The following is a 22,500-nucleotide window of genomic DNA, read 5'->3' on the forward strand; positions in this document are numbered from 1 at the left end:
ACGTGAAGTTCAATCAGTCTTGTACCACAAATATCAACCCCATGTTTAGGTTGCTGTAATGAAAATATATTGCTAAGCCATTTACTTTCTGATATTTAAATTTTTCAAACTAAAAGGCGAAATAACAGGAAGGAAATGGAAATGGTCGATCTAGCTACTTTGCAATATTTGAGCCAACATTTGGCACAGTGTTAACGACGTAACAATAAATATTTATCGCATAAACAACATACCTGTGACCTCGTTTCTATTTTTCTTGGAGGTTCAAAGTCTTGTTCCTCTTCAGGGTGATTTTCGTTGCCTTGAGTTATGCATTTTTTTGCTCTGGTCAGATTTGCTACGGATTGAATTTGTCGTTTGGAAGCAAAGCATCCTTTGTGTCGCCTGGACTCGTAGTTTGGTTTTTCGTCTTCTCTATCTCCTGCATACGCAATATTTGTCGAGCAAACAAAATACAACCCATAGAATGTTGCGAAGAAGAACAAGCAAAATGATTTTTGTTGGTGTGTCCATTCTTCATATTTATGTCCACTTTGCGAGTCCTTTATACGCTCCCTGTGGCCGTAACGATCGATCGAGTTGCCTTTGAAACTTGGGAAACATTGAATTCCAGAAACAATTTTTCTTAAATACACAGAATTGACTAAAGTTGTTCTAGCAGGAAAAGTCTCTTTTAAATGAAAATTTCGTCTCCAACAGTACAAAAGTGTCCTTGCGCGAAAAAAGCCGCACGGCGCCATGTTTGTTTTGGTTTTTCGGGTTTTAAATCTCGCGCCTGTATCGTGCGTGTTACTCACGCATGACGCAACGAAGGTGACTTACTCCCCGCGCGAGGAAACTGGTACCAGCCACCTTAAGCTCCCTATTTCTCAAGAACGTCGCTCTTCCTTTAACTCCTTGGCACTCGTTGGCGAATAAAAAACACTCCTGTGAAATTTTACTGACGCAAAAATATCCACAGCTTTTCACCTTTCTTCTTTCAACTTTTTAAAAGGAATTTTGGGTTGCACACCAAGTCATTTACAGTGAATATCGATAGGTATATTTCCATTTCCGCGTACTTTCCCGCCAAATTCCACTTGCATCAGCCGCTTTTCATGTGACTTGGAACACATGAATGAAGAGCAAAGTCCTTTCTCTTCATATAAAAGACTTTCTTTCATTGGTGAAATAAGTGCGCTGATTAAGTACGTCACCTTATGCCACTACTGAGTAAACCAATCATAGATATTGTATTATTTTGTAAATAAACACAGCCGCAATAAATTACGTTCATTGATTGAATCTGCGCCTTACTTTCCTTCGGTGACGGATAAGTGGGGTTTTCTCCAAATCTTTCTTGGTCTTTCATCGCTCTTCCTTTCCTCGAGAATCTCGCTTGAAAGACAGGAGAAACAGCTTCTTAGACCACATGAATACTATGAAACATGGACACAAGCAATGTGATTATCACTATTCGCTCGTGTTTTTGACATTAAGCTTGCGGAGGAATTGGTTTCGCGGTCGTTTTAACTTGAGCAGCTCGTTAAACGTTTTCGTGGGAAATGGTAAGTTTTCTCGCTTTTCCTAATCCATTTTATTCGTGTAATATCTTAATTGCTAATTTTGCGTACAATCCATTGCATATTTAGTTTATTCCCATTTTTTGCAAATCAAACAACGAACTGTATTTCTAATACCCGACGTAGTAAACGCAAATCCTTTCGATCAACCAGTTACGCCATTTTTGTTTCAGGACCTGGATAAACCTGCCCTAGCTTCCAATCAAAATTTTTGTCATCGTCTTGTGAAGGTGAGTATTTCTGCATAACATCAGACATTTTAGTAGTGATATTAATTATAAGGTTTGTCTCGACAATATTATAGAACGCGCAAATGATGCCCAGTCAATTTTGCTTCGTAATCACATACCTTGTGGCGAATGCATATTCTTATCTTGAATCCTTCGGTAGCCATCTTCATCAAGTAATTTAACCCTATCCACTGTTTTTGATCTAGACATCTGAAATTGTTTGAGTTTTTTGGGTAAAGTGCTATTTAAGTAAGTCAATTGCACTTTAACTTGTTTAATGTTCTTCATTTTACGCAACACGATCTCGTGGGAGAACATTCCTCAGAACGATCGAACGAGCGTAATAGATTCAAGACCTGATCTTATTCGCTTGACGCTAGTCAGCATGGTATTTTATTGAAATGTGGCTACAGATTCGTATCTTAGCAAGGCTGTCCTTCAGTGCTTGTTTATAAACAACGATGAGTACTCTCAGCACAATTTACCTGGGTCTCTAAAATAGTACTGCGTCATAGGTATCGAGGACAGTGGGTATCAAGATAATTACAAATGCATGGCATGACTGGTCCCTTGGTTTTGTTGACTCCATGATAACGAGACATTTTATACACTAAAGCAAACACTTTATGACCTCTATCACTGTGTTACTGATCATATTTGGAAACAACTAATAGACAAGAAAAGCTAAAACGTTCCCAATAATCCAACTAAATGTAAACGAATGTTAGGCAGGATTACCTCTCCTTTTTAATTTTTTAACACTACAGTCTCCATGGAAATTTGAAATCTTTGTCGATCATTGTTTAAAGCCATTTACAATCTGCTTTGCCCCAACTTTTTAGTCCTAAAAGACGACAAGCAATTATCCTGTGTCGTACTAGTATGGTGTAAAGTAGCCATTCTGTGTATAGAAATATTATTTTGTTTGTTGTGAGCTAGAAGGTCATAAGTTATGCAGCCTCTTTCTAATATGTTACTCAGCTGGCTTTCATATGTCTTCTTTCATGTACACATGTGCGATTCCCAATACATTGGTGATTTTGGGCATAGAACACGAGTCAAATTTCTACAATATGATTCTTAGCAATGCAAGAAACCAATAATATTCTATTGATACCAAGAGGTTTTTAGTCTCAATTGTATACCCCTTTATTACGTACAAATGTGAAGAATTGTAGAACAAATTAACAATGGAAAAGTTTTGACTTTTTGCAGTAATTATGCCTTGTCACACAGTGGCTTCCTTGGAAATTTCCACATACACCAGGACAATTATATTTCAAGATCATTTACTTTTTTCTAACATTTTGACATTGAAATTTATGTTGTTATTTTTGTTTTGAAAAACAGGTGGTGGCTTTTGTTTTATTTTTATGTGCTCATGTTCAGGTATGTAAGTCAATGAAACATTCAGTCCAATTTTACAAATTGAAACAATTTATTATTATTATTGCCATTAATATTTATAATTTTTTATTTTTATTTCTTTCAATATTTTGTACTTGTTGTTATTTTGGTGATCAAATTTCTTTTAAGACAAAGCTGAAAAAAAAAATTTCCTTTACCAAACTTGGGTGTTCTTGAGATTTTGTTCACATGATTAAATTTTTATTTACAAATTTTTGTAATGTTATTAATATTGCACACCATACTGAAACCAGTGGGCTTTTGTATTTCTTTGTGAAGCCAAAGCTTCCAGGGAGAATTAAAATAATTAGTTAAAATAGAATGGAATTAATAGATTAATAGTCAGGGTACTTATAATAAAGGGCTGAAAGTAGAAATTTGAGCAAAACAAATTTCAAATTTGGGGTTTTTGCAAAAAATTATGATTAAGTAATAACAAATTATTTATTGTTGTTACTTTCTGTCTTCTTGTTTAGGCTACAAAGCCTGCTGGATATTGCAGTAAAAATCAGTTTATTGTTGACCATATCCATGCAAATGGGAGTACATCTTGTGAAGATTGCGAGATATGTCCTCGAGGACAAGGACTCTCACATAGATGTGGATCACGTATACCTTCAGACACAATGGTTAACTGTGTCCCTTGTCCTGATGGAGTCAGCTTCTCCAGTGGAGATGACACATCTAGCTGTGCTCCATGCTCATCCTGTGTGGAGGGCCAGGTTGTGCTCCAAAAATGTACATCAACACATGATGTCGTATGCGACAAGAAGTGTTACAGTAATGATGAGTAAGGCTTAAAATTCCTGTTATCAGCTATTTTACCACTACAACAATCATATTATTTTTACTGCCATGAAAAAGTTACTTTAAAATCCTTTTCATTAATTTTTAACAAGGAGTCTCGATGATAATTTTATTTTTCCTTATTGTCCTAAATAATAAAATTTCTTGTTCCTTTAATTTTGATTTAGGATATTATGCCACATACATGCAGTGTATAAAATATGTTGTAATAAATAATTTATTGTCATATTGGGTCCATTGTATCTATACATCTGCTGTGTTTGAGATGGTGGCATCTGTGACTACTACTTGACTATAATATTTGTGATTTTGAAGGACAATGAGGCTGCTATAAACACATTCAATAGCATAAAGATTCAGTTAACAATTACCTTATTTAGATCTCAAGGTTGGACAGGAAGGACCGTGCATGTTAAAGATAGTGCAGGCTAAAATTTGATTCCCTAGTGTCATATTTTTCCTCTGTTCCGCTCATACAGCACTCCATTGTGATTGTGATACCTGCATACTCATTATTTGAACAGCATTTCCATAACATTATAATTTAGGAACATGTCGAAAGGAGAGCATGTAGGTAAAGGGCGAGGGGTTTAAATTTGTACCAGGCCAGATCACATACACGTCTTTTGTTTCAAGTCATTGCACATGCATCCAGTTATTGTTATCTTCCACCTAAGAAGGGTTTGGCTGGATGCATTCTGATTTGGCTGTGCATTGTAATTTTTTGGTAGTTGCTTGTATAAGCAAAAAGTGTAATGTAAGTGGTTTCAAAAGTGCCATGTGTTGATGATTGTTCATTCGGAGAACTTAAAAGTCAATGAAAAGTGACCTTAAAAGTGACCTTAAAAAAGACCTTAATTCACTTTTCTTGCTAACAAGTTAATTACCAGCTGTCACCCTTTAACTGTTCCCCCTTAATTGGGAACACCTCTGCTTCTGAGTGACCTCTCCAGTAAGCAATTATTCATATTTCGTATTATTTCATGATTTTCCAGGTACTTTGATACAAGTGGCAACTGTCTGCCGTGCTCAAAATGCTGTGGTGATGAAGATAAGGTGGTGGAGGAATGTAAATCCAATTTGGGAGCTGGATCAGACATGGTCTGCTCTTTTAACCAGAGTGCTAATCTATGTGATATAACCACAACAGCATCTGGACTCTCCAGAAACACAACAGTTGCATTATCCACCAGCAATGCAACTTTAACCCCAAGTGTCACCACCAGCTTACGAAGTAATGTTCAATCAGGGAGCTCACATGCAAGCAGCCAAACTGTGCCTCGACATCTGTTTGAAGGTGACGAGTCTGGAGCCACACGTGAGAAGGTCGTCTTTGGGGTCTTTTGGGTGTGTGCTTTTGTAATGTACATTTTATGTAAGAGATGGATCCTGAGGTGCAGAAACTGTTCTGGAGGTAACAGTGATGTGGAGACAGGAAATGCCCCCCATGGAATTGTTGATACTGAATTAAGGGATGTAAACAACACAGGCAATAATGGTGAGGATGTATTTACATGTAAAAATCAACGTTTTCTTTGCAAAAGAATTAAGGGAAATTACACACTCTAAAAAAGTGGCAATCACTCAGGTCATTATAATCACCTGCACATACATAGTGGAAGTAAGTGGAACCCTGCTTGTAGTTATGGCCTATTCCCTTAAAAAGAGGAAATATGAGGCATGGCCTAGCTTCGTAGGGCCATAATACTATGTTAAATCTTTTTGACAAGCTATTAGTAGAAAATAAGTCCAGAAGAAGAATGAAACTACATTATGGAGTCCAAAAATGCTTGGGACATCTTCAAAAATGTGTGCAAAATAGCTTCAATTAAAGGAGCTTGTACCTCATATTTTATGATCATTTTCTTTCTTGCGGCCTCTCAAGTGTCCCCCACCACTCTAATGAATGTGAAACTGACTGCAGCTTTTCAGAATGTTTGTGGATTTCAAATCAACATTTTACCAAGAGGGGTGACAGGCTGTTTTGAAACCACTTGTGCTTTATTAAATTGACTTCATTGTCCTAACAATTTTGTCCAATTAATATTCTGAATACAGAAAATGAGAAACTGAAAGAAAATTAAATGGAAGGTCAGGCATGTAGAAATGTTAATTATGTCAATCAAAAGTTAACTGCAACATACACAAATGCCCTAGGCCAATCTGGTCTTTGCACTTTTTTTTGAAAGGTCAGAGAGCTGAGGCGAAGACACTTAAACTTGTCCACAAGGTTACTGGAAACTCGCAGCATTAAGGCTGCCGAATTTCCTGCTAGCTAGAAACACATGCAACCTGTTATTCGCTAAGGAATTTGAGGGCCGTGTTAAAATAATTGCTCTCCCCTTTTGTAACACATCCAAACGTGGTAATTGTTATCGTGAATTTCAAGCTTATAGATCATAAACATTTCTAGCAAATTTTATTCCTATGAAAAGCATCTTATTCTTATTCTTCTTTTATATCTATTGATAATTAATTTAAGCACGTGAATTAATTAAGCTTGTGGCTGTGGCTGTACTTGGTCATGAATGAAGTATCCATGTGTATCAATCTCTCTAGTAGTGTTAGTGCATTATGAGCACACCTACGTTTCCTAAACTGTGTCTTTTCTTGACAGGTGTGGAAGGGACATGTTAAGTCACTGGTAACAATAGAGTGTTTTCGCTCATGTGACCAGCAGCCATATTTGCATTTATACTAAAACAAAAAAGGAGAGTTTTCATAAAAATAGAGTTCAATTCTCAAGAGAAAAATTTATTAAATCACTCCTCCAATATGGTCGCCGTGACGTCACATGAACAGTGACATTCTATATTACAGGCCTTCTGATATTACGCGATGGTGCGATTTCGCACAATCGACCTCAAATCGCATCCGATCGCACAATTCACGAAAAATCGCATAATTCACAAAAGGACGCACAAAATTCTCAAAACGAAACATGAATCAACACGTTTCTTAGAAATTCCTGCATAAATACGCCATTTTTAAGATGATTTATCTTGGAAAAAGGCTAAAAAACCTTTGTCATCTTCGATTTCGTAAACATTCGAAGTTCAAGGCTTTATTTTTCATGTCGGGGACCTGGTACGAGTCTCCTTCTATTGGTGCAACACGAACATCCCCTTATATACACACCACTGAAATGACACAGTTGCCTTCTCGTAGAGGAGAGATTTGTGAAAAATAAGTTGTAAGTTTTTCGGGAAAATGTAGTTTCTTTCGTTGAAAACTGATAAAAACTTACTCATGGATAAGTTTGTTGCGAAAACGCTCGCTTTTTCTTCGACAAAGAAGGAAGTTCCCGCCTTCCGCCCAATCTGACAGCTCACGATCGAGCAAGAAAGTACGTCACAGGTACGCTCCACGTGGACGATGGACTGATGTTTTTCTCTTCGTGCAATATTAGGGCCTTTTATACGAGAGAAAATAAGCTGCGGCTTACTCTGGCCACGGGGTACAAAATACGCAAAATGAACCATTTATACGAATATATATTCCCAGGTCAATATATATATATATTTTTTTTTTCTTTTTTTTTTTTTTAATTTGCAACACAACAATATAACAATGTACATAAAGAATAAAATCAACTAACAACGAACAGCATACTATACGAGTCGCACGTACTAAAGTACATATATATATATAAACATAACAACAATTAAGATGGGGGGGGGGGGGTGGGTTAGTATCAAACAGAAGAGCAGTTTTCAAGTTTCCATTGCCATTCAATTTTCCTCTACAAAGTTGGGCGTCTTAGAAAGTGATTTACAAGTGTATAAATAATATTTGGTGTAAAGAAGGAGAATATCTAGTCTGCGTTCTTGGGCGTTCGTCAGTTTGCATTTTTCCTCCTTTATATGGAATAGAATCTGTTCATTCGGGGGGGTAAGTTTTAAGTTGCTCAGATTATTGAACCATTTCACAATATCGTTGTAAAATGAGGACGTAGTAGAACAGTCCAAAAATGTATGAAGTATAGATTCTTGACGTGAGCATAGAGAGCATTGATCATCGACGGTAATTTTAAATCTTTTCAGTTCTCGCTTAGTAACAGTTATCCTATGCAGGAGCTTAAATAAGAATTGCCTTAGTTTATTATCTTAAGTTATTTTATATATCTTTTGAAAGTTAGCTTTCCAGGAAACAAACGAATCAGGGAAGAGTTGTTCCCAAGCTTTCACACCAGTAGGCACACCCAGGTCAATATAAGCCGTGGCTTGAAAAAGACGTGAACGTAGATTTTGTACCATTTATACGGGGTGAACATTGGAGTCTTCTGTAAGCCGCGGCCAGAGAAAGCCGCGGCTTATTTTCTCTCGTATAAATGGGGGTATGGCCCTATTGTGATTGACCATCATCGGAAGTTCGTGGTTGACAAGCACCTTTATCATTCATTTGGCATGTTAGCTGTGTCCTTTCAACTTTTAACGTGGTGCACCAGTAGTGCAGAAGACCTCATTTTTTTAATTTATCCCAACTAATGTCGATCGAGATACGTAATTACTGTTCCTTTGTGTTCAAAATGTCTTTAGGGCAGCAAAAAAGTGTTTTTCTTAACCTGAAACCTTATAAAACAAGCTTAAAATTGCTGAGAAAAAAATCGCATAATTTACATTATTTATCGCATAATTGGCCTTTCTAATCGCACAATCTGCCCTGAAAAAATCGCATAATTTGCATTTTTTAATCGCACCCTATCAGAAGGCCTGATATTATTAATTTTTGTTTTCTTCATACCAGGAAGTGGCACCAAAGAAGGGGTGACGACAGCTTCCAGAGGTCATCAGGATGAAGAGAAGGTTGAAGATGAAATTGATGAAAACGATCAAGAAGAACATGGTGATGATAATGATGGTGACGACGACGAAGAAGAAGAAGAAGAAGAACCGAAGGGACTTAGCAAACCCTTGTTACGCAAGGTACGTTTTATGACTCTATTACTTTTGAGTTTGACCATGACAAACAATGCAACTCGTGGTTGCTTTTACAGAACTATGCAACTCAACATCTTTTTTAATGTAGCAAAAGCGTGGCCTTACATGCATGGGATCACATTACCAGAAAGGGAGGGGAATTACTTATCTCAACAGTAAGTGCATCAGCATGACTACTTTCATCAACACCACCAAATGGAGATTTAGTGACAGTGTTTTCAAAAGGCTCCCTGTGGGGGCAAAGTACTGTTGCCAGCTCTTAGACCAAGTAACGTTCCCTTGGTGGCAAAACTTGCAACCCAGACAGGATCCCCAAAGTCCAGGTCATGCAAGAAGGTGTCTGTATTAAACAATCAGAATTTCTCAGGATTAGTTTGGGTCACCAACATGGCAGCTACAACATCAAGACATGTTAGTCTCTTTATTTATAATCTTCGTTAACTGAAGTATTTCTTCCATTATTCAGCAGGAGCCAGTACAGAGCTCATCTGTTGATTGTCAACATCAAGATAGGAGAAATAAAGGTATCGTAATAAATCTTTTCGAAGTATTATTTCAATAAGAAAGGGTTTAGTCTAAGTAACAAGAAATCACCTCTTACTTTGTACCTGCCAAGAATTGATGCATTTCTTGACGTTTGAGCAATGCTAGGAAATTTAAACCGCACCGTCTTCTTCCACTGCTTTGAACGGATTTTGACAAAACACTGACCCCTCCTGACCCCCTATAAAATTCATAGGAATAATAAAAATAGAACAAACTGCAAACTAACAAAAGTAAACTTACCTAATACCAGGATTTTCGAATTTGCTCGGAAGATCATAATCACAACTACAAATACGGTAAAATTTCATGCTACATGTAATTCTTGTCTCGACACGGAGCAAATGTTTTGGAATTGAATTGAAAAGCTCTCTCTCCTAACTTTTCGGAGCAAGTGGGACTTCGTCAGGGGAGAGGGCTGGGGAGAGAAAGAGAGAGACATGTGGCACGCGGTCTGCTCCCGGGGGGTTACTATATAGGTATGTGCAGCCCCAAAGGGTAGGGTTTTTCAGCCGTTTTGGTCATAAATAGGGTATCGATTTTGGCCAATTTTTAGCCATTTTGGTCATAAATAGGGTATCCATTTTTGCACTCTAGTCTTGAATTCGTTTTTTATTTAGAAGCATACTTCTTTATCATGTAACCTACGTAATAAAAGCAGATAAACATTGCCTTTAACATTGGTCTGAACTAGGGAAATAATTATAAGGCAGGTCTGCACCAGCTAGGGTATTGATTTAAGGGTCAGGTCATAAATTGGGTATCAAATTTTTGGTCAGGTCATATTTTTAGGGTAGGGAAAATCGCAGATTTTGGTCATAAATAGGGTAAGGGGCCGCTGTACAATTGTCCTGTCGTCGTACTTCACACGGACGCCCCAGGTAAGTCTTCTTTCATGATTGTGTTGAAAATCTTGAGAGACTCCGCAAAACGCAGCTGGAAATTTTAACAGTTTAATTTTACTCAAAACACAGAGGTGCTGAAGTACATCACGGTACATGTATTCTGTAGTATCGTGCAACTGCAGCTTACTGACTCAATCTCCGGAATGTTCTAGAAGGTAAACATTCACGATCTTTTCCAAAAATAACAATTTTTTTTTCATCCAAAAAATATTAATATGGGAACAGTTTTTAGAAAGTGCCAGAAACAAAACATACACAGTCACTGAAAGCTCTGCAACTATTCGCTAGGAGTGTAACTTTCCAACATATGATGATACCAGTATTTGCGAAATCTTTCAGTTAATTAACATTTCACTATTAATGAGTCGCTAAGGGTCAGTGGCATAAACAGGGGGGAAAGCCACGGGGGATATTCGCATGCCCAGGAGAGGGGCATGGGCAACTGAGGGTAATGATGATTACTCCTCCCCCCCCCCCCCCCCCCACCCTTTGCAAGGCTTGTGAAACTAGAAAAGGAGGAACACAAATTCTCCTTTTATCTATTTATTTTTTAGATCAAGTATAATCATTATGTTAATCACTATCTTTTGGCAAAATTTGGGTAGCAGGGAAGGTAGAGCCTATGCCCCCTAGGGTAGCGGTGTCCCTAGGAGGACCCCCTAGAGTAGCAGTGTCTCTAGAGGCAACCTTACGTTAGAATGGAACATAGGGTGGACCAGAAGAGAGGTGCCCTTCTGGAAGGAGAATAGGTCAGATGGTGAGTTGTACCATCTTGGAGTAAGCAATCCGGACCTATTGCCAAGGAGGGCTGTCCCACCTACTGTGGGGTAAAGTGCAGCCCAGGGTGCACTTCCCTGCCACCAATAAGTAAGTAAAAAATGTAAAAGGACACACCTAGTGTTGAGTTTTCTAAATTCAGCTAATTTTTTTTTTTTAAGTTAACGGTGGTAACATGCGGAATAATATAATGTACTGTACATAATGAACGATGAGACAAAATACCCAAACTAAAAAAAAATAGATGAGAATAGTATAATAAAAGAATTTGCATGACAAAGCACAGCCATGGCAATTAAAGGAGACAAAGCTTCCAGTTGGGTGGGAGGGTGGGAAAAATGCGATCTTAAAGAGTGCAACTCAAGGTACTTGCTTGAAGAGCAAAGCTGAAATGTGGCTGACTAATAGTATGGGGGTTTACATAAGGTGAAACAGGTGAGAATCGTGTGATGTTGTGGAAAATTACTGGAAGCTTTGGCAACCGCTTTAACATTGTAAAAGTGAAAGTACCTCGACGGAAAGCCTCAAGCCTTGATTGCAAGGGTGAGGAGAATAGAGTACACTAGGGACAAGTGAGGGAAAAAAAAATAGTACTCCCTTAGGGCTCATTAACCCCAGTTAAGAGCTTAAACTTATAATTAACGTGAAATCAATTGGCGATACCTTCAGGTAGATGTATATGCATTTCGCCGGTAAAATTATAAAATAGTAAAAGGTAAAAACTGTTAAAATGTTTGACTAAACGTTTTCGATCTTGCGATCATCTTCTGAAGATGAAGATGATCTCAAGATCGAAAACGTCTAGTCAAACATTTTAACAGTTTTTACCTTTTACTATTTTATAACATGAAATCGTTTGCCCTCAACATCAATGAGGAGCTGCTGAGGTAAGAGCGGGAGTCCTGCTCCCAATTCTTCAAAGGCCAAATAACTTTGTCCGGTGGATAAGTCATGCCAAGAGAAAATAAAGGGGGAAGAGAGAGCACATCCCCCATACATACCCTTTTCCGTTGGTAATATGTCTCAAGTTATTTTTAGATCGACTCCCACGCTGTACATGCATATCCCAAGGGGATTAGGCAACAGCCATTCGTATGGCGGGAATGTGTTCCGCGCGGATAGCCCACGCTCAGAGAACACACTCGTGCCATACGATTGGCTGTTGCCTAATCCCCTAGGGATATGTACAGCGTTGGAGCCGATCTAAAAATAACTTGAAAGGGTATGTATGGGGGATGCGCTCTCTTTCCCGCTTTATTTTCTCTTGGTCATGCACTATCCTTGAGTTTCACTCTCTCTATATTTTTTTGAAAAACTTTCACTCTCTTCAAAGATTTCAGTATTTGCCCTCGTGATTGTGAATATGCACACTCTAAGCACTTCTATTTAAAAGGTATGGAAGAAAATCTTGGTCAACTATTCTACGTGAAGCCTGTGGTAGAAAATAGCGTATTTTTTTTTATCACATAAGCCCATACGCGTACCAGTAAATCTCCAAAGAAATGCTTGTAAGTTTGGTCGCATATATCATTATTAGTTTATTTATATCTTTTACTCTGTTACATCATTTTTTTAATATTTCCTATGAATTTTATAGGGGGTCAGTGGATGGTCTGCAGACCGAGGGTCAGTGTTTTGTCGAAACCCGTAATACAAATGTTTTGTAGAATTCTCATGATGAAAAGACTTAAGCACAAATTGGGTCAGTCGGGTGTCATTATCCGGGCACAGCGTAGTTCGTAGTTCCGTGATCTTTGAGCTGCATCTAAGTCTGGCTCAAAAATTGAACTGAAATAGTTGGTATGGGGAGATATATTTTAGGGGGCGAACTAGAGCAGCGAGGGGTCGAACTCGCAAGATCGCGAAACCACTGGCTTCCAGTGGTGCTAACTATGATGTCGCAAAGCGCCACCTTTCATTCTGCATGGAAATATGACAATCGTGTTGCTCCATTTTTTTTTTTCAGCCTCAAAGCGTTTAGCAAGTCTTGTAAATCATGATCTGAACCTCCTGGAGGAGATCTGCAAGCGTTTGGATACAGCTGTTCCGGGATGTCATAATTACGAAGTCATAGCTCAAAATTTCCGCTTCGACTATTGGACGATAAAATCGGACTTTGGGGAGCATAAAAAAGGTCCATCCAAAGCTATGATTCTAAGTATTATTTCTCGTTATCCAAAAGTTACAGTAGAGAAGTTTGCGTCAGTTGTGGAAGAAAAAGCACTCCGCTGTGAAGTTGCTGAGTTGCTGAGGGAGTACGATTTGCGAGAAGATGAAGACGACGACTTTGAAAATTTATCGTAAGAACGTAATTGATATTGCATGAAAATTGTAGAAAATTGTCTAGAAGTATCATTTTTATCATTTTTTAGCATTTAATCGATTTCATATCAATGGAGTGCACTACCGTGTATTAAATGATTTCCCGTTCGTAGAGCATGTTTTACATTTGTGGTTGGTTCATCGTGCTTTTGGACCAATTGCGATCGGATCACCTTGGGGTTCTTTGTAGGCGGATATGTTCGTCCAGGTGCTATTTAGAAGCTAATCCTAAGCCCCTTGGGGGGGGGGGGGGGGGATGTCGTCCCAAAAATCATAGCTCAGTTTTATCTTCCAGTTCAGCTCCTCATACGTCAAAAAACTATGGAAACAGGTGTGGATGACCGACCTTCTATTGAAAGACAATATTTTTAGTAATTTTAGCTTTGTCATTTTTGTTATTCTTTTTTATATGTATTTTGTAGGTCATCAAAGTTGCCACAGCTTTGTAAGCGTTATTTTTACAGCGGTTAGTTTTTTTACAAGAACTTGAAATATTTCGCCATAACTTGTGCATATTTAGCTACTGAGATACTTTGTTTTAAAAATCTTAGTTCTCAGGTAATAGACCTAATCGGCAAACTCAATGAACCCAGTTCAAACCCTTTGGGAATAAAACGCTTTGTTCCAGGTATTTCCATATAATTTGAATACGGATGCTACATCATCATGCACATACAATACACAAAAAATGTTAGACCGGCAGATTTGAATTGGGTACAACATTGAGTTAGCCAATTAGGTCTAGATATGAGATCAAAATGTTACGCCTAAGTCGATTTTTGTTGGCAATATTAGTTGACTGACATCCTTTTTCGATTAGGTTATTCAGGAGACCTGGCTCCTGGGTGATTGTACTATTGATACGATTAAGGACAAATTTGTAGGAAAGCTATATTACAAAAAATAGTTTTCGGTCAGAATTTTTTAGTAGGTATTCCATTTATTTTCATGATTCAGAAACCATTGTAGCATACTTTAATTGGCAGTTCCCAAATATCTTGGGACTGGAATGTCAACTTCAGTATTTTCCTTCTAGTGAGAGTAAAATTAAAAACAAATTGACCCAAAATGACAGGGTGTTTTTTTGGTTGTCATCAAACAGACTTCTCTCTTGAGTGTAGATTCTGTCAACCCTTCCCAGTCCCCTCTAAAACCCGCTTTAGACCATCACAAAAATCGGGCACGGTAATAGCTCCGAAAGCTCGGTACAATACCTATACGGCACGGTAAACTTCGAACTCCGAATACTGTTACCGTGCCGCTATTTTGGAGTGCTGCGCCAATTTTGTGCGTTTAAAATCTTCATTTCTGTTTCATCAGGTGAAGACCTCGGCCTGGTCTTCAGTTACGGTTTTGCCAAATGGCAGGTGGACATACTTCCCGGTCGAAACTAGCTTTTTAAGACGTAGCCCATGATCCATTCAGTGGAGGTATTTTGCACAACGCCGAACGTTATAAAATCAGTATTTGATGGTAATAACTGTACATGTTGTATGCAGCAATAACTAAAATATAACCATTTTAGAAATCGGCGCTTAGACCTAATTACTGTAGATATGCACTACCATTTCGCAGAACGCCGGACAGTTAGCTTTCAATGATATGATGGTAGTGGCACGTCTAAATTAAGGTCCAAGCGTCCTTTCGTAAAATGGTTATCTTTTAGTTATTGTTGCACATATGTACAGATGTTACCGTCAAATACCGATTTTATAATGTTCGGCGTTTGGTATTAGACGTTCGGCGTTCTGCAGAATAGAGCGTTTCCACTTGACGTCACGGCGGCCACGTCAGTGTTCCAAAACAAGGAAATGGTGGCCATGATGGTGTACCAAAGTAATGCTGCGTGAATTAAACTCTATTTTTATGCAAGTACTTTCTTTTGTTTCGGTAATCCAATACGGCTGCTGGTCACGTGAGTGAAAAAGCCCTATACCCCTGCCGGCCGTGGTCAGGAAATGACAAATAATAGCCCTTTTCACGGTTGGGTTTTCTCATTTGCATTACAATATAATCTAGGATACTAAATGGTGGTCATTTTGGAATAACGAGGGCACCTAGCGAAAATTATTTCCAAGATGCATAATTATACTGCATAGGCAAAAACTTACCAGAAAACGCTAAGAAAACATTTTTTTGAGCTTTTTAATTTTGCTGGGGAAAAATGGTGTTCCGCTCTTCTTGGTTAATTATGAGCAAAATTCCAGTTACCAGCTAAATAGTGAGGAAAACTCCCATGTAGCCAGCCGCTTTTGTGTCAGAAAAACGAGCAAAACAAATTAAGGCAAAGACAGCAAAACGCCTCAAAAGAACATAACAATCTGCTAAGAAACGTACAGAAAAAAGGCAAGGCAAACAAAGCCGTTACAAAGCCAGCTATCTCACTGATACATGGCTCAATCTAACAGCTTCTCAAGGACAAAAAGGCCAAGGTCAAAGCTTTAAAAGCAGAATCACTTGCTCCTACTATCGACAATCCTCAGACGTTAATGCAGAGACAGGGTTCTCGACAGTTTTGTAAAGAAGCAGGCATATTTCTGAAAGCACTGGACGTGATATTTTTGGAGCCGCAAGGACCCTTGCAAGGGCCGAGGGCTCGAGCCTCCTTAATGTGGGGTCAGGGGGCATCTAAAAGATCAACCTTGGAATACAATTTCTTTTTATCATTTTGAGAAATGCCGCTAGCAGGAGTTTTAATAAAAACTAGCGGCTAGTTTTAGTAGAATAATCCACTGTTGTCATTGTCAAAATATCAATAAAAGCAAGGTGACACACGCTAACACCAACCCGGTGTGGCCAACACATCACGCATGCTCACAACCATTTCACCCGGTCAATTAGCAGCCATGGACAGCTGTTTCGGCCTTTTGGGCGTCATCAGCATGGCGTAGCTAACATACCAGGCGGGTGTGTTTAGCATCCCTTCAAGTGACAGCTTTACATGCCATACATGTGGTAAGCTGGGTTGGGAACAGCAAAACTGTTCTCCCACGGCAAGCAGTGTGTGTCACCTTGCTTTTATTGTTGTTTTTAATTACGTGACACACCGATCTCTTAATGATGTTATGTGTTGGCCACACCGGGTTGGTGTTAGCGTGTGTCACGTTGCTTTTATTGTTATTGTCAAATGAATTTTAATCTTAGGTTTGAAAGAAACTGTCTTTAACCAGTCAAAATCTTCCCCTCCATCAACCCATTGACCCCTGGGGTCGTCCTGAGGTGTCTGCGGAGTAAATGGGTTAACCAGTCAGTCCCCTCTATTAAATACTTCAGTTTAGGGAAAAAGTAGCCAAATTTTGATTGAAATAGCCAATGCTTTTTGTCGGCTGTCGGTGCTTATTGCCTCTATGCGCCCCAGCTTCACTTAATTTCATATCCGCAGTTCAATGTATGATTCATTTCATATCACCTCGTTCATTGATTCATTCTTCACGGAGACATTTGAACCCACACAATGACCAACTCGCAACATCGGTGGCTTCAGAGCTCAGTTGGTTAGAGCGTCGCACCGGCATCGCGAGGTCACGGATTCAAACCCCGTTGAAGTTTTTCTACGCAATTGCTAAAATTGCGTTCAGTTACAACTGCAAGGATCATAGCTTCACTTGAGTATTGATTTTGTGCGCAGGTTTTAGTGTTCGTCTCTGTGATTCGTTCCAGTTTAGCCAATGAGCATGCTGGAAATGTTGTGTTGTGTTTAGGGTTTGGTGGGGTCAGCAAAAGGCAAGTGAACTGTAAACCATAAGGTAATCCAGATCCAGGAGGCTTTCCATACTTCTCTTACCCAAAATATGTAAAAATGGAAAAAAAGAACCCTAAATAAATACAAATCGTTAGTCTTAGGCCGACTTAGGCCGGGTCGTTAAGCGATCTTCCAACAGTTTCGGTAATGCGGCTTGTGAATAAAGCCTTATCCGATGGCTCTCGAAGCAAACATTTGCAGAGCTTTGCGGCCCTTAAATTAATTCAAGAATCATATCTTCACTTGAGTCTTGCCTCATCCGATGGCTCCCGAAGCAAATGTCGGCGGAGTTTGGCGGCCCTTAATTCCTTCTCAGTGTAGAAGCGGCTCGAATGAAGAGGACAAATGGGTAGCGGAGGTATCGTCCGTGATCTACGTGGCATTTCAAGGCAATCGAAGCCTTGGGAGGGAATTTATGGCTCTTTTCCTTCGATATCTCCGTTCGCCGGCTTCGTCTCGGTCTCCAACCTTGGGAAAGAATAGAGGCAAAACAAGAGGAACCAAAAACCATCTAAATCGCTCTTAATCAAACCAGAAACCGTACCAGAGACAAAGAAACACAAAACTGAAGCAAGGTAAGCTATTTTTTTATTTTAAATCGTCACAGTTTTTTGAATTTTGAGAAAAATCGCTTTCCTTATACAAATCCTTGTATTTCTACTCCGGCATAATATAGTATAGTCCAGCGCCCGGTTGTTCGAAAGCCGATTAGATTAATCCAAGATTAGCGTAAACTTTTGCTTATTTTGGTTTTTCAAGATTGGCTTTTTCTTATGTAAAGTTTTGCCGAATATCAGCGTTGAACAGCATTTGGGAATAGAGAAATAAACTCCTTAGTTAATTTTTAATCTTCCTTAGAGAGTTGTATATCGCGCCAGGGCTACCTGTGGATCAACGTTTCCTGCCCAGTTCCTCTCACAAAACGGCCAACCAAGTCTCTCCCTCAATTGAAGGATTATTCTTCATTGTCACTTTCTTCCAAATAGACTACCACACCACTAACTGCGAGGATGTCATTTTTAGTTAATGTCAATAATTTTTGCTTCCAAAAGTGCCGCTGTAAACGTGTATTAACACCCGCTAAGAAACAAGCTTACACAATGAAAAATGTCGGTTACCAAACTTCAAGAGAAAGCTAACCATTTTAAAATCAAGCTTTAGACTTGACCCTTATTCAGCAACGATTTTATATATATACTAATTAGTTTCTAGTCAGTTGATCTTTAGTGGTTAAGTGGATAAAAACAGTTACTTCGAAGTAAGTGCTCCGGGTTCAAATCCTGTCCAGGGGCTGCTTTTACTTTTTTCTTTTTATTTTCTACCACAAGTCCTGGACAGAGTGGTCAAAATGGAGGATAATACTTCATTTAAGGCAAAGTGACAATGAAGGATAATTCTTCATTTGAGGAAGAGATCGTGTTGAAACGGTAAATGCCAGCAACCTCGTTCCCAGGGTCTCCCTTCTCTGCCTTCCTTGTCGTTGAAAAAAGAGACCATGGTTTCGGCTGGTCACGTGGCTTCCAAAATCTGGGTGCTTTTCCAAATATGTGTTAAGGGAGGGGTGGCAGTGTAGTCCTTCTCATCTGATTTTGTGGCCAGACGTAAGACGACCATCGAAACGTTTCACGGCAAGCTGTTTAGTGTTTTTTATGTACTACACATGGAATTCATTGTGAAAGGCAAAAAGTTGTTGACTAATCCAGGGCCGTAGCCATATCAGGCAAACCGAGGCACTTGCCTCAGTCATTTTTTCGTGATTCTTTAAAAACGTGATTCCAGTGTTGTCTTTAAAATGTACTCATCTAAACACCTAAAATACCTACGAAGAGAATGTAACCTAGGACATTGCCTCAGTCATTTTATTTTCTGGCTACGGCTCTGTAATCTATCAGACGGAACAGAAAATAAACTCGCGTCGTTCGAATTTCACTTACGACAGAGTGAAGGTCCTTATTCCAAGTTCCTTAAAAAAGCTCAAGAGCAGTCGAATCGAAAGATAACTAATAATGCTTAATAGTTTCCGGAGAAAAGATTTTGTCGTGCAAGTATGTTTTTAGTGTCAAGCAAACGGTGTGGTGTATTTCATGATAGTGTATGTTCTGCAGAAGCAACTTGAGCTACTACACTGTAAACAAAATTTTTTTTCTTGTGTGACCGTTTATAATCGCCGCTTGACATCGAAGGTCTTATCGGTCGCAAAAGCTCTTGTTTTTAGCTTGACCGCTTTTTTGGGAATCTCCTGTGGGAATATAAAGTAAAGTAAAGTGGTGCACTTATATAGCGCCTTTTCACTAACGTCTCAAAGGCGCTTTACAATGATCAATTTACCCCCAGCGGACTGGAAGCATATAACATATATAACATTTACCTTGCTAAACGAATACGAGTTGCGGGATCAAAATATAACGAAAACCCTACACCAGTGGAAAAATGTTTGTCAAGGAGTGCTACGTGACCAGCCACAACCAGGGTCTCTTTTCTCAACGACAAGAGAGGCAGAGAAGAGAGTCCCTGGGAAAGAGGTTGAAATGTTAGCTGTTAAATAATTTCCACGCCGTAGAAATTAAGCCATGTGGAAACATTTTGATACCTTTTGACGCAGAGCAGAGTTTATTAATGATCTTTTCACTTTTCATGTTAATTTTAGATATTTGTACTTGTGTTTGCTTTCTCTTTCCAAGAGGGAATGTGGTCCTGATTAACGAAACAGCTGACACTCGGTAGTCATGAATATTCAATCGCGTGCGAATAAAGCAACAGTTGACATCCATCTCAAAAACCTTAGAATTATAATTTCTCAAGAACGTCGCTCTTCCTTGAACTCCTTGGTACTCGTTGAGCAAATAAAAGAGACATCTGTGAAATTTCGCTGACGCAAACGATATCCGCAGCTTTTCACCTTCCTTATTTCAATTTTTTAAAAGGAATTTTTGGTTGCACGCTAAGTCATTTACAATGAATATTCAATAGGTATATTTCCCCTCGAAATCTGTTCTACAGTGCATTCCTTACTGTTGTCATGCGGTTGGGAGAATAACTCCAGTACACAGAACTGCAAGCTGATACTTCATTACCTGTTGGTGATAATTTGTAGATGCTGATGAAATATTCTTTCCTCATTTTGAAACCTTTTATTGAAAAGAATTTTTAGTTTTAATATGTTGACTGTCGAGAGAGGTCGCTTTCCGCTTTCCCGCCAAATTCACATTTGCGTCAGCCGCTTCTCATATGACTTCGAACACGTGAATGAAGAGCAAAGTCCTTTTCTTTTCATATAAAAGAGTTTCTTTCATTGGTGAAATAAGTGGGATGATTAAGCACGCCCTTACGTAAGCTGACGTATTACTGAGTAAACCAATCATAGATATTGTACTATTTTGTAAATAAACACATCTGCAATAAAATTACGTTCATTGATTGTATCTGCACCTTTACTTTCCTTCATTGACGGGTAAGTCGGGGTTTCTAAGTCTTTCTTTGTCTTTGGTTGCTGTTCTTTTCCTCGAGAATCTCGCTTGAAAGACAGAAGAAGCAGCTTCTTAGGCCACATGAATACTCTGAAACATGGACGAAAGCATTGTCATTATCACTACTCGCTTTTGACCTTCCCGAGGAACTGGTTTCGCGTTCGTTTTAACTGGAGCAGCTCGTTAAACGTTTTCGTGGGAAATGGTAAGTTTTCTCGCTTTTCTTAATCCATTTGTTCGTGTGATATCTTATTTGCTAATTTTCATACAATCCATGGCATATTTAGTTTATTACCATTTTTTTGTAAATCAAACAACGAACTGTATTTCTAATACCCTACGTAGTAAACGCAAATCCTTTCGATCAACCAGTTACGCCATTTTTGTTTCAGGACCTGGATAAACCTGCCCTAGCTTCGAACCAAAATTTTTGCCATAGTTTTGTGAAGGTGAGTAATTCTGCATAACATCAGACATTTTAGTAGTGATATTAATTATAAGGTTTGTCTCGACAATATTAAAGAACGCGCAAATGATGCCCAGTCAATTTTGCTTCGTAATCACATACCTTGTGGCGCATTCATATCCTTATCTTAAATCCTTTGGTAGCCATCTTCATCAAGTAATTTAACCCTATCCACTGTTTTTGATCTAGACATTTGAAATTGTTCGATTTTTTTAGTGCTATTTAAGTAAGTCGATTGCACTTTTAATTAGTTGTTTAATTTTCTTCATTTTACACAATACGATGTTTTGGGCTAACATTCCTCAGAACGAACAAGGGTTACAAATAGGTTCCAAACCTGATGTTATTCACTTGACGCTCTTCAGCATGGGATTTTATTAAAACGTGGGCACAGATTCGTATCTTAAGCAACGCTGGCCTTCTGTGCTTGTTTAGAAACAACGATGAGTACTCTCAGCCCAATTTACTGTACCTAGGTCTTTAAAATAGTACTGCGTCATAGGTATCAAAGACAATTACAAATGCATTGCATGACTGAACCCTTCGTGTTGTTGACTCCGTGATAACGAGACATTTTATACAATAAAGCAAACACTATTGAATTTCTATCACTGTGTTGCAACGATTTCCCCACACAGGAATGTTTCCATTTTCTTGTAATGTAAATCTCAAACGATGCATTGTTGATCATATTTGAAAACAACTAATAGAAGAAAAGCCAAAACGTTCCCAAGAATCCAAGTTAAGCAGGATTACCTATCCTTTTTTAAAACCATAGTCTCCATGGAAATTTGAAATCACTGGTGATCGATCATTGTTTAAAGACCTTTAAAGCCATTTCAATTTCGATCCATTACAATCTGCCTTGCCCCAACTTTCTAGTCCTAAAAGGCGACAAACAGTTATCCTGTGACGTACTAGTATTGTGTAAATTAAAGTAGGCATTTTGTGTATAGAAATATTGGTTTGTTTTGCGCTAGAAGGTCATTAGTTATGCAGCCTCTTTCTTATGTTAGCCAGCTGGCTTTCATATGTCTTCCTTCCTGTACACATGTGCGATTCCCAATACATTGGGGATTTTGGGCATAGAAAACGGGTCAAATTTTAACAATAACCGTAACCCTCACAATGCAAGAAACCAGTAATATTCTATTGATAGCAAGAGGTGTTTAGTCTTAATTGTATACCCCTTTATTACGTACAAATGTGAAGAATAGGCCATTTTACAGTTGTTTGCTCTGCGACCTAGCCTACGAATGCCTGCGAGGCTGCCGGTGACCTTGCATTGATACAGCCCCGACTGCTTTTGTCATGCAAATTGTGTTGTTGTAA

The 22,500-nt window shown here is 38.7% G+C and overlaps 3 protein-coding genes across 4 annotated transcripts in view; 2 read left to right on the forward strand and 1 right to left on the reverse strand.

Annotated features, from left to right (window-relative positions):
- Window positions 1-1,351, reverse strand: part of LOC138001138 (uncharacterized) — a 5,135-nt gene extending 3,784 nt beyond the window's left edge. Inside the window, exons 1-3 of the mRNA XM_068847800.1 lie at window positions 1,297-1,351; window positions 234-421; window positions 1-53 (exon numbers count right to left, since the gene is read on the reverse strand). The exon at window positions 1-53 is cut by the window's left edge and continues 41 nt beyond it. Coding sequence (XP_068703901.1) covers window positions 1-53; window positions 234-421; window positions 1,297-1,351 — 296 coding nt within the window. The remainder of the gene's footprint in view (window positions 54-233; window positions 422-1,296) is intronic.
- On the forward strand, window positions 1,273-14,124 carry LOC138000337 (tumor necrosis factor receptor superfamily member 16-like). 2 transcript variants are annotated; one of them, XM_068846665.1, is made up of 8 exons: window positions 1,273-1,547; window positions 1,736-1,792; window positions 3,143-3,181; window positions 3,676-3,989; window positions 5,002-5,504; window positions 8,753-8,931; window positions 9,413-9,470; window positions 13,138-14,124. In XM_068846665.1, exons 1-8 carry the CDS (start codon window positions 1,545-1,547, stop codon window positions 13,473-13,475), a joined length of 1,491 nt encoding a protein of 496 aa, XP_068702766.1. In that variant the 5' UTR covers window positions 1,273-1,544; the 3' UTR covers window positions 13,476-14,124. The 2 variants fall into 2 exon arrangements, with proteins under 2 accessions (XP_068702766.1, XP_068702767.1); XM_068846666.1 differs by having other exon boundaries at window positions 9,416-9,470.
- A 6,525-nt stretch (window positions 14,125-20,649) lies between these two features.
- The window catches only part of LOC138000340 (tumor necrosis factor receptor superfamily member 16-like), a 14,515-nt gene continuing 12,664 nt past the window's right edge, over window positions 20,650-22,500 (forward strand). Inside the window, exons 1-2 of the mRNA XM_068846670.1 lie at window positions 20,650-20,907; window positions 21,095-21,151. Coding sequence (XP_068702771.1) covers window positions 20,905-20,907; window positions 21,095-21,151 — 60 coding nt within the window. The 5' untranslated portion in view covers window positions 20,650-20,904. The remainder of the gene's footprint in view (window positions 20,908-21,094; window positions 21,152-22,500) is intronic.

The sequence above is a fragment of the Montipora foliosa genome, chromosome 4 (genome assembly GCF_036669935.1).
Source record: "Montipora foliosa isolate CH-2021 chromosome 4, ASM3666993v2, whole genome shotgun sequence".
Taxonomy (NCBI): Eukaryota; Metazoa; Cnidaria; class Anthozoa; order Scleractinia; family Acroporidae; genus Montipora; species Montipora foliosa.

What these genes read in the sequence shown, in the direction of transcription:
- LOC138000337 (XM_068846665.1), top strand. An exon ending in TTTGTCATCGTCTTGTGAAG is followed by an intron (nt 1,793 to 3,142) that starts GTGAGTATTTCT and finishes TTTGAAAAACAG; the next exon opens with GTGGTGGCTTTTGTTTTATT. An exon ending in TCAAGATAGGAGAAATAAAG is followed by an intron (nt 9,471 to 13,137) that starts GTATCGTAATAA and finishes TTTTTTTTTCAG; the next exon opens with CCTCAAAGCGTTTAGCAAGT.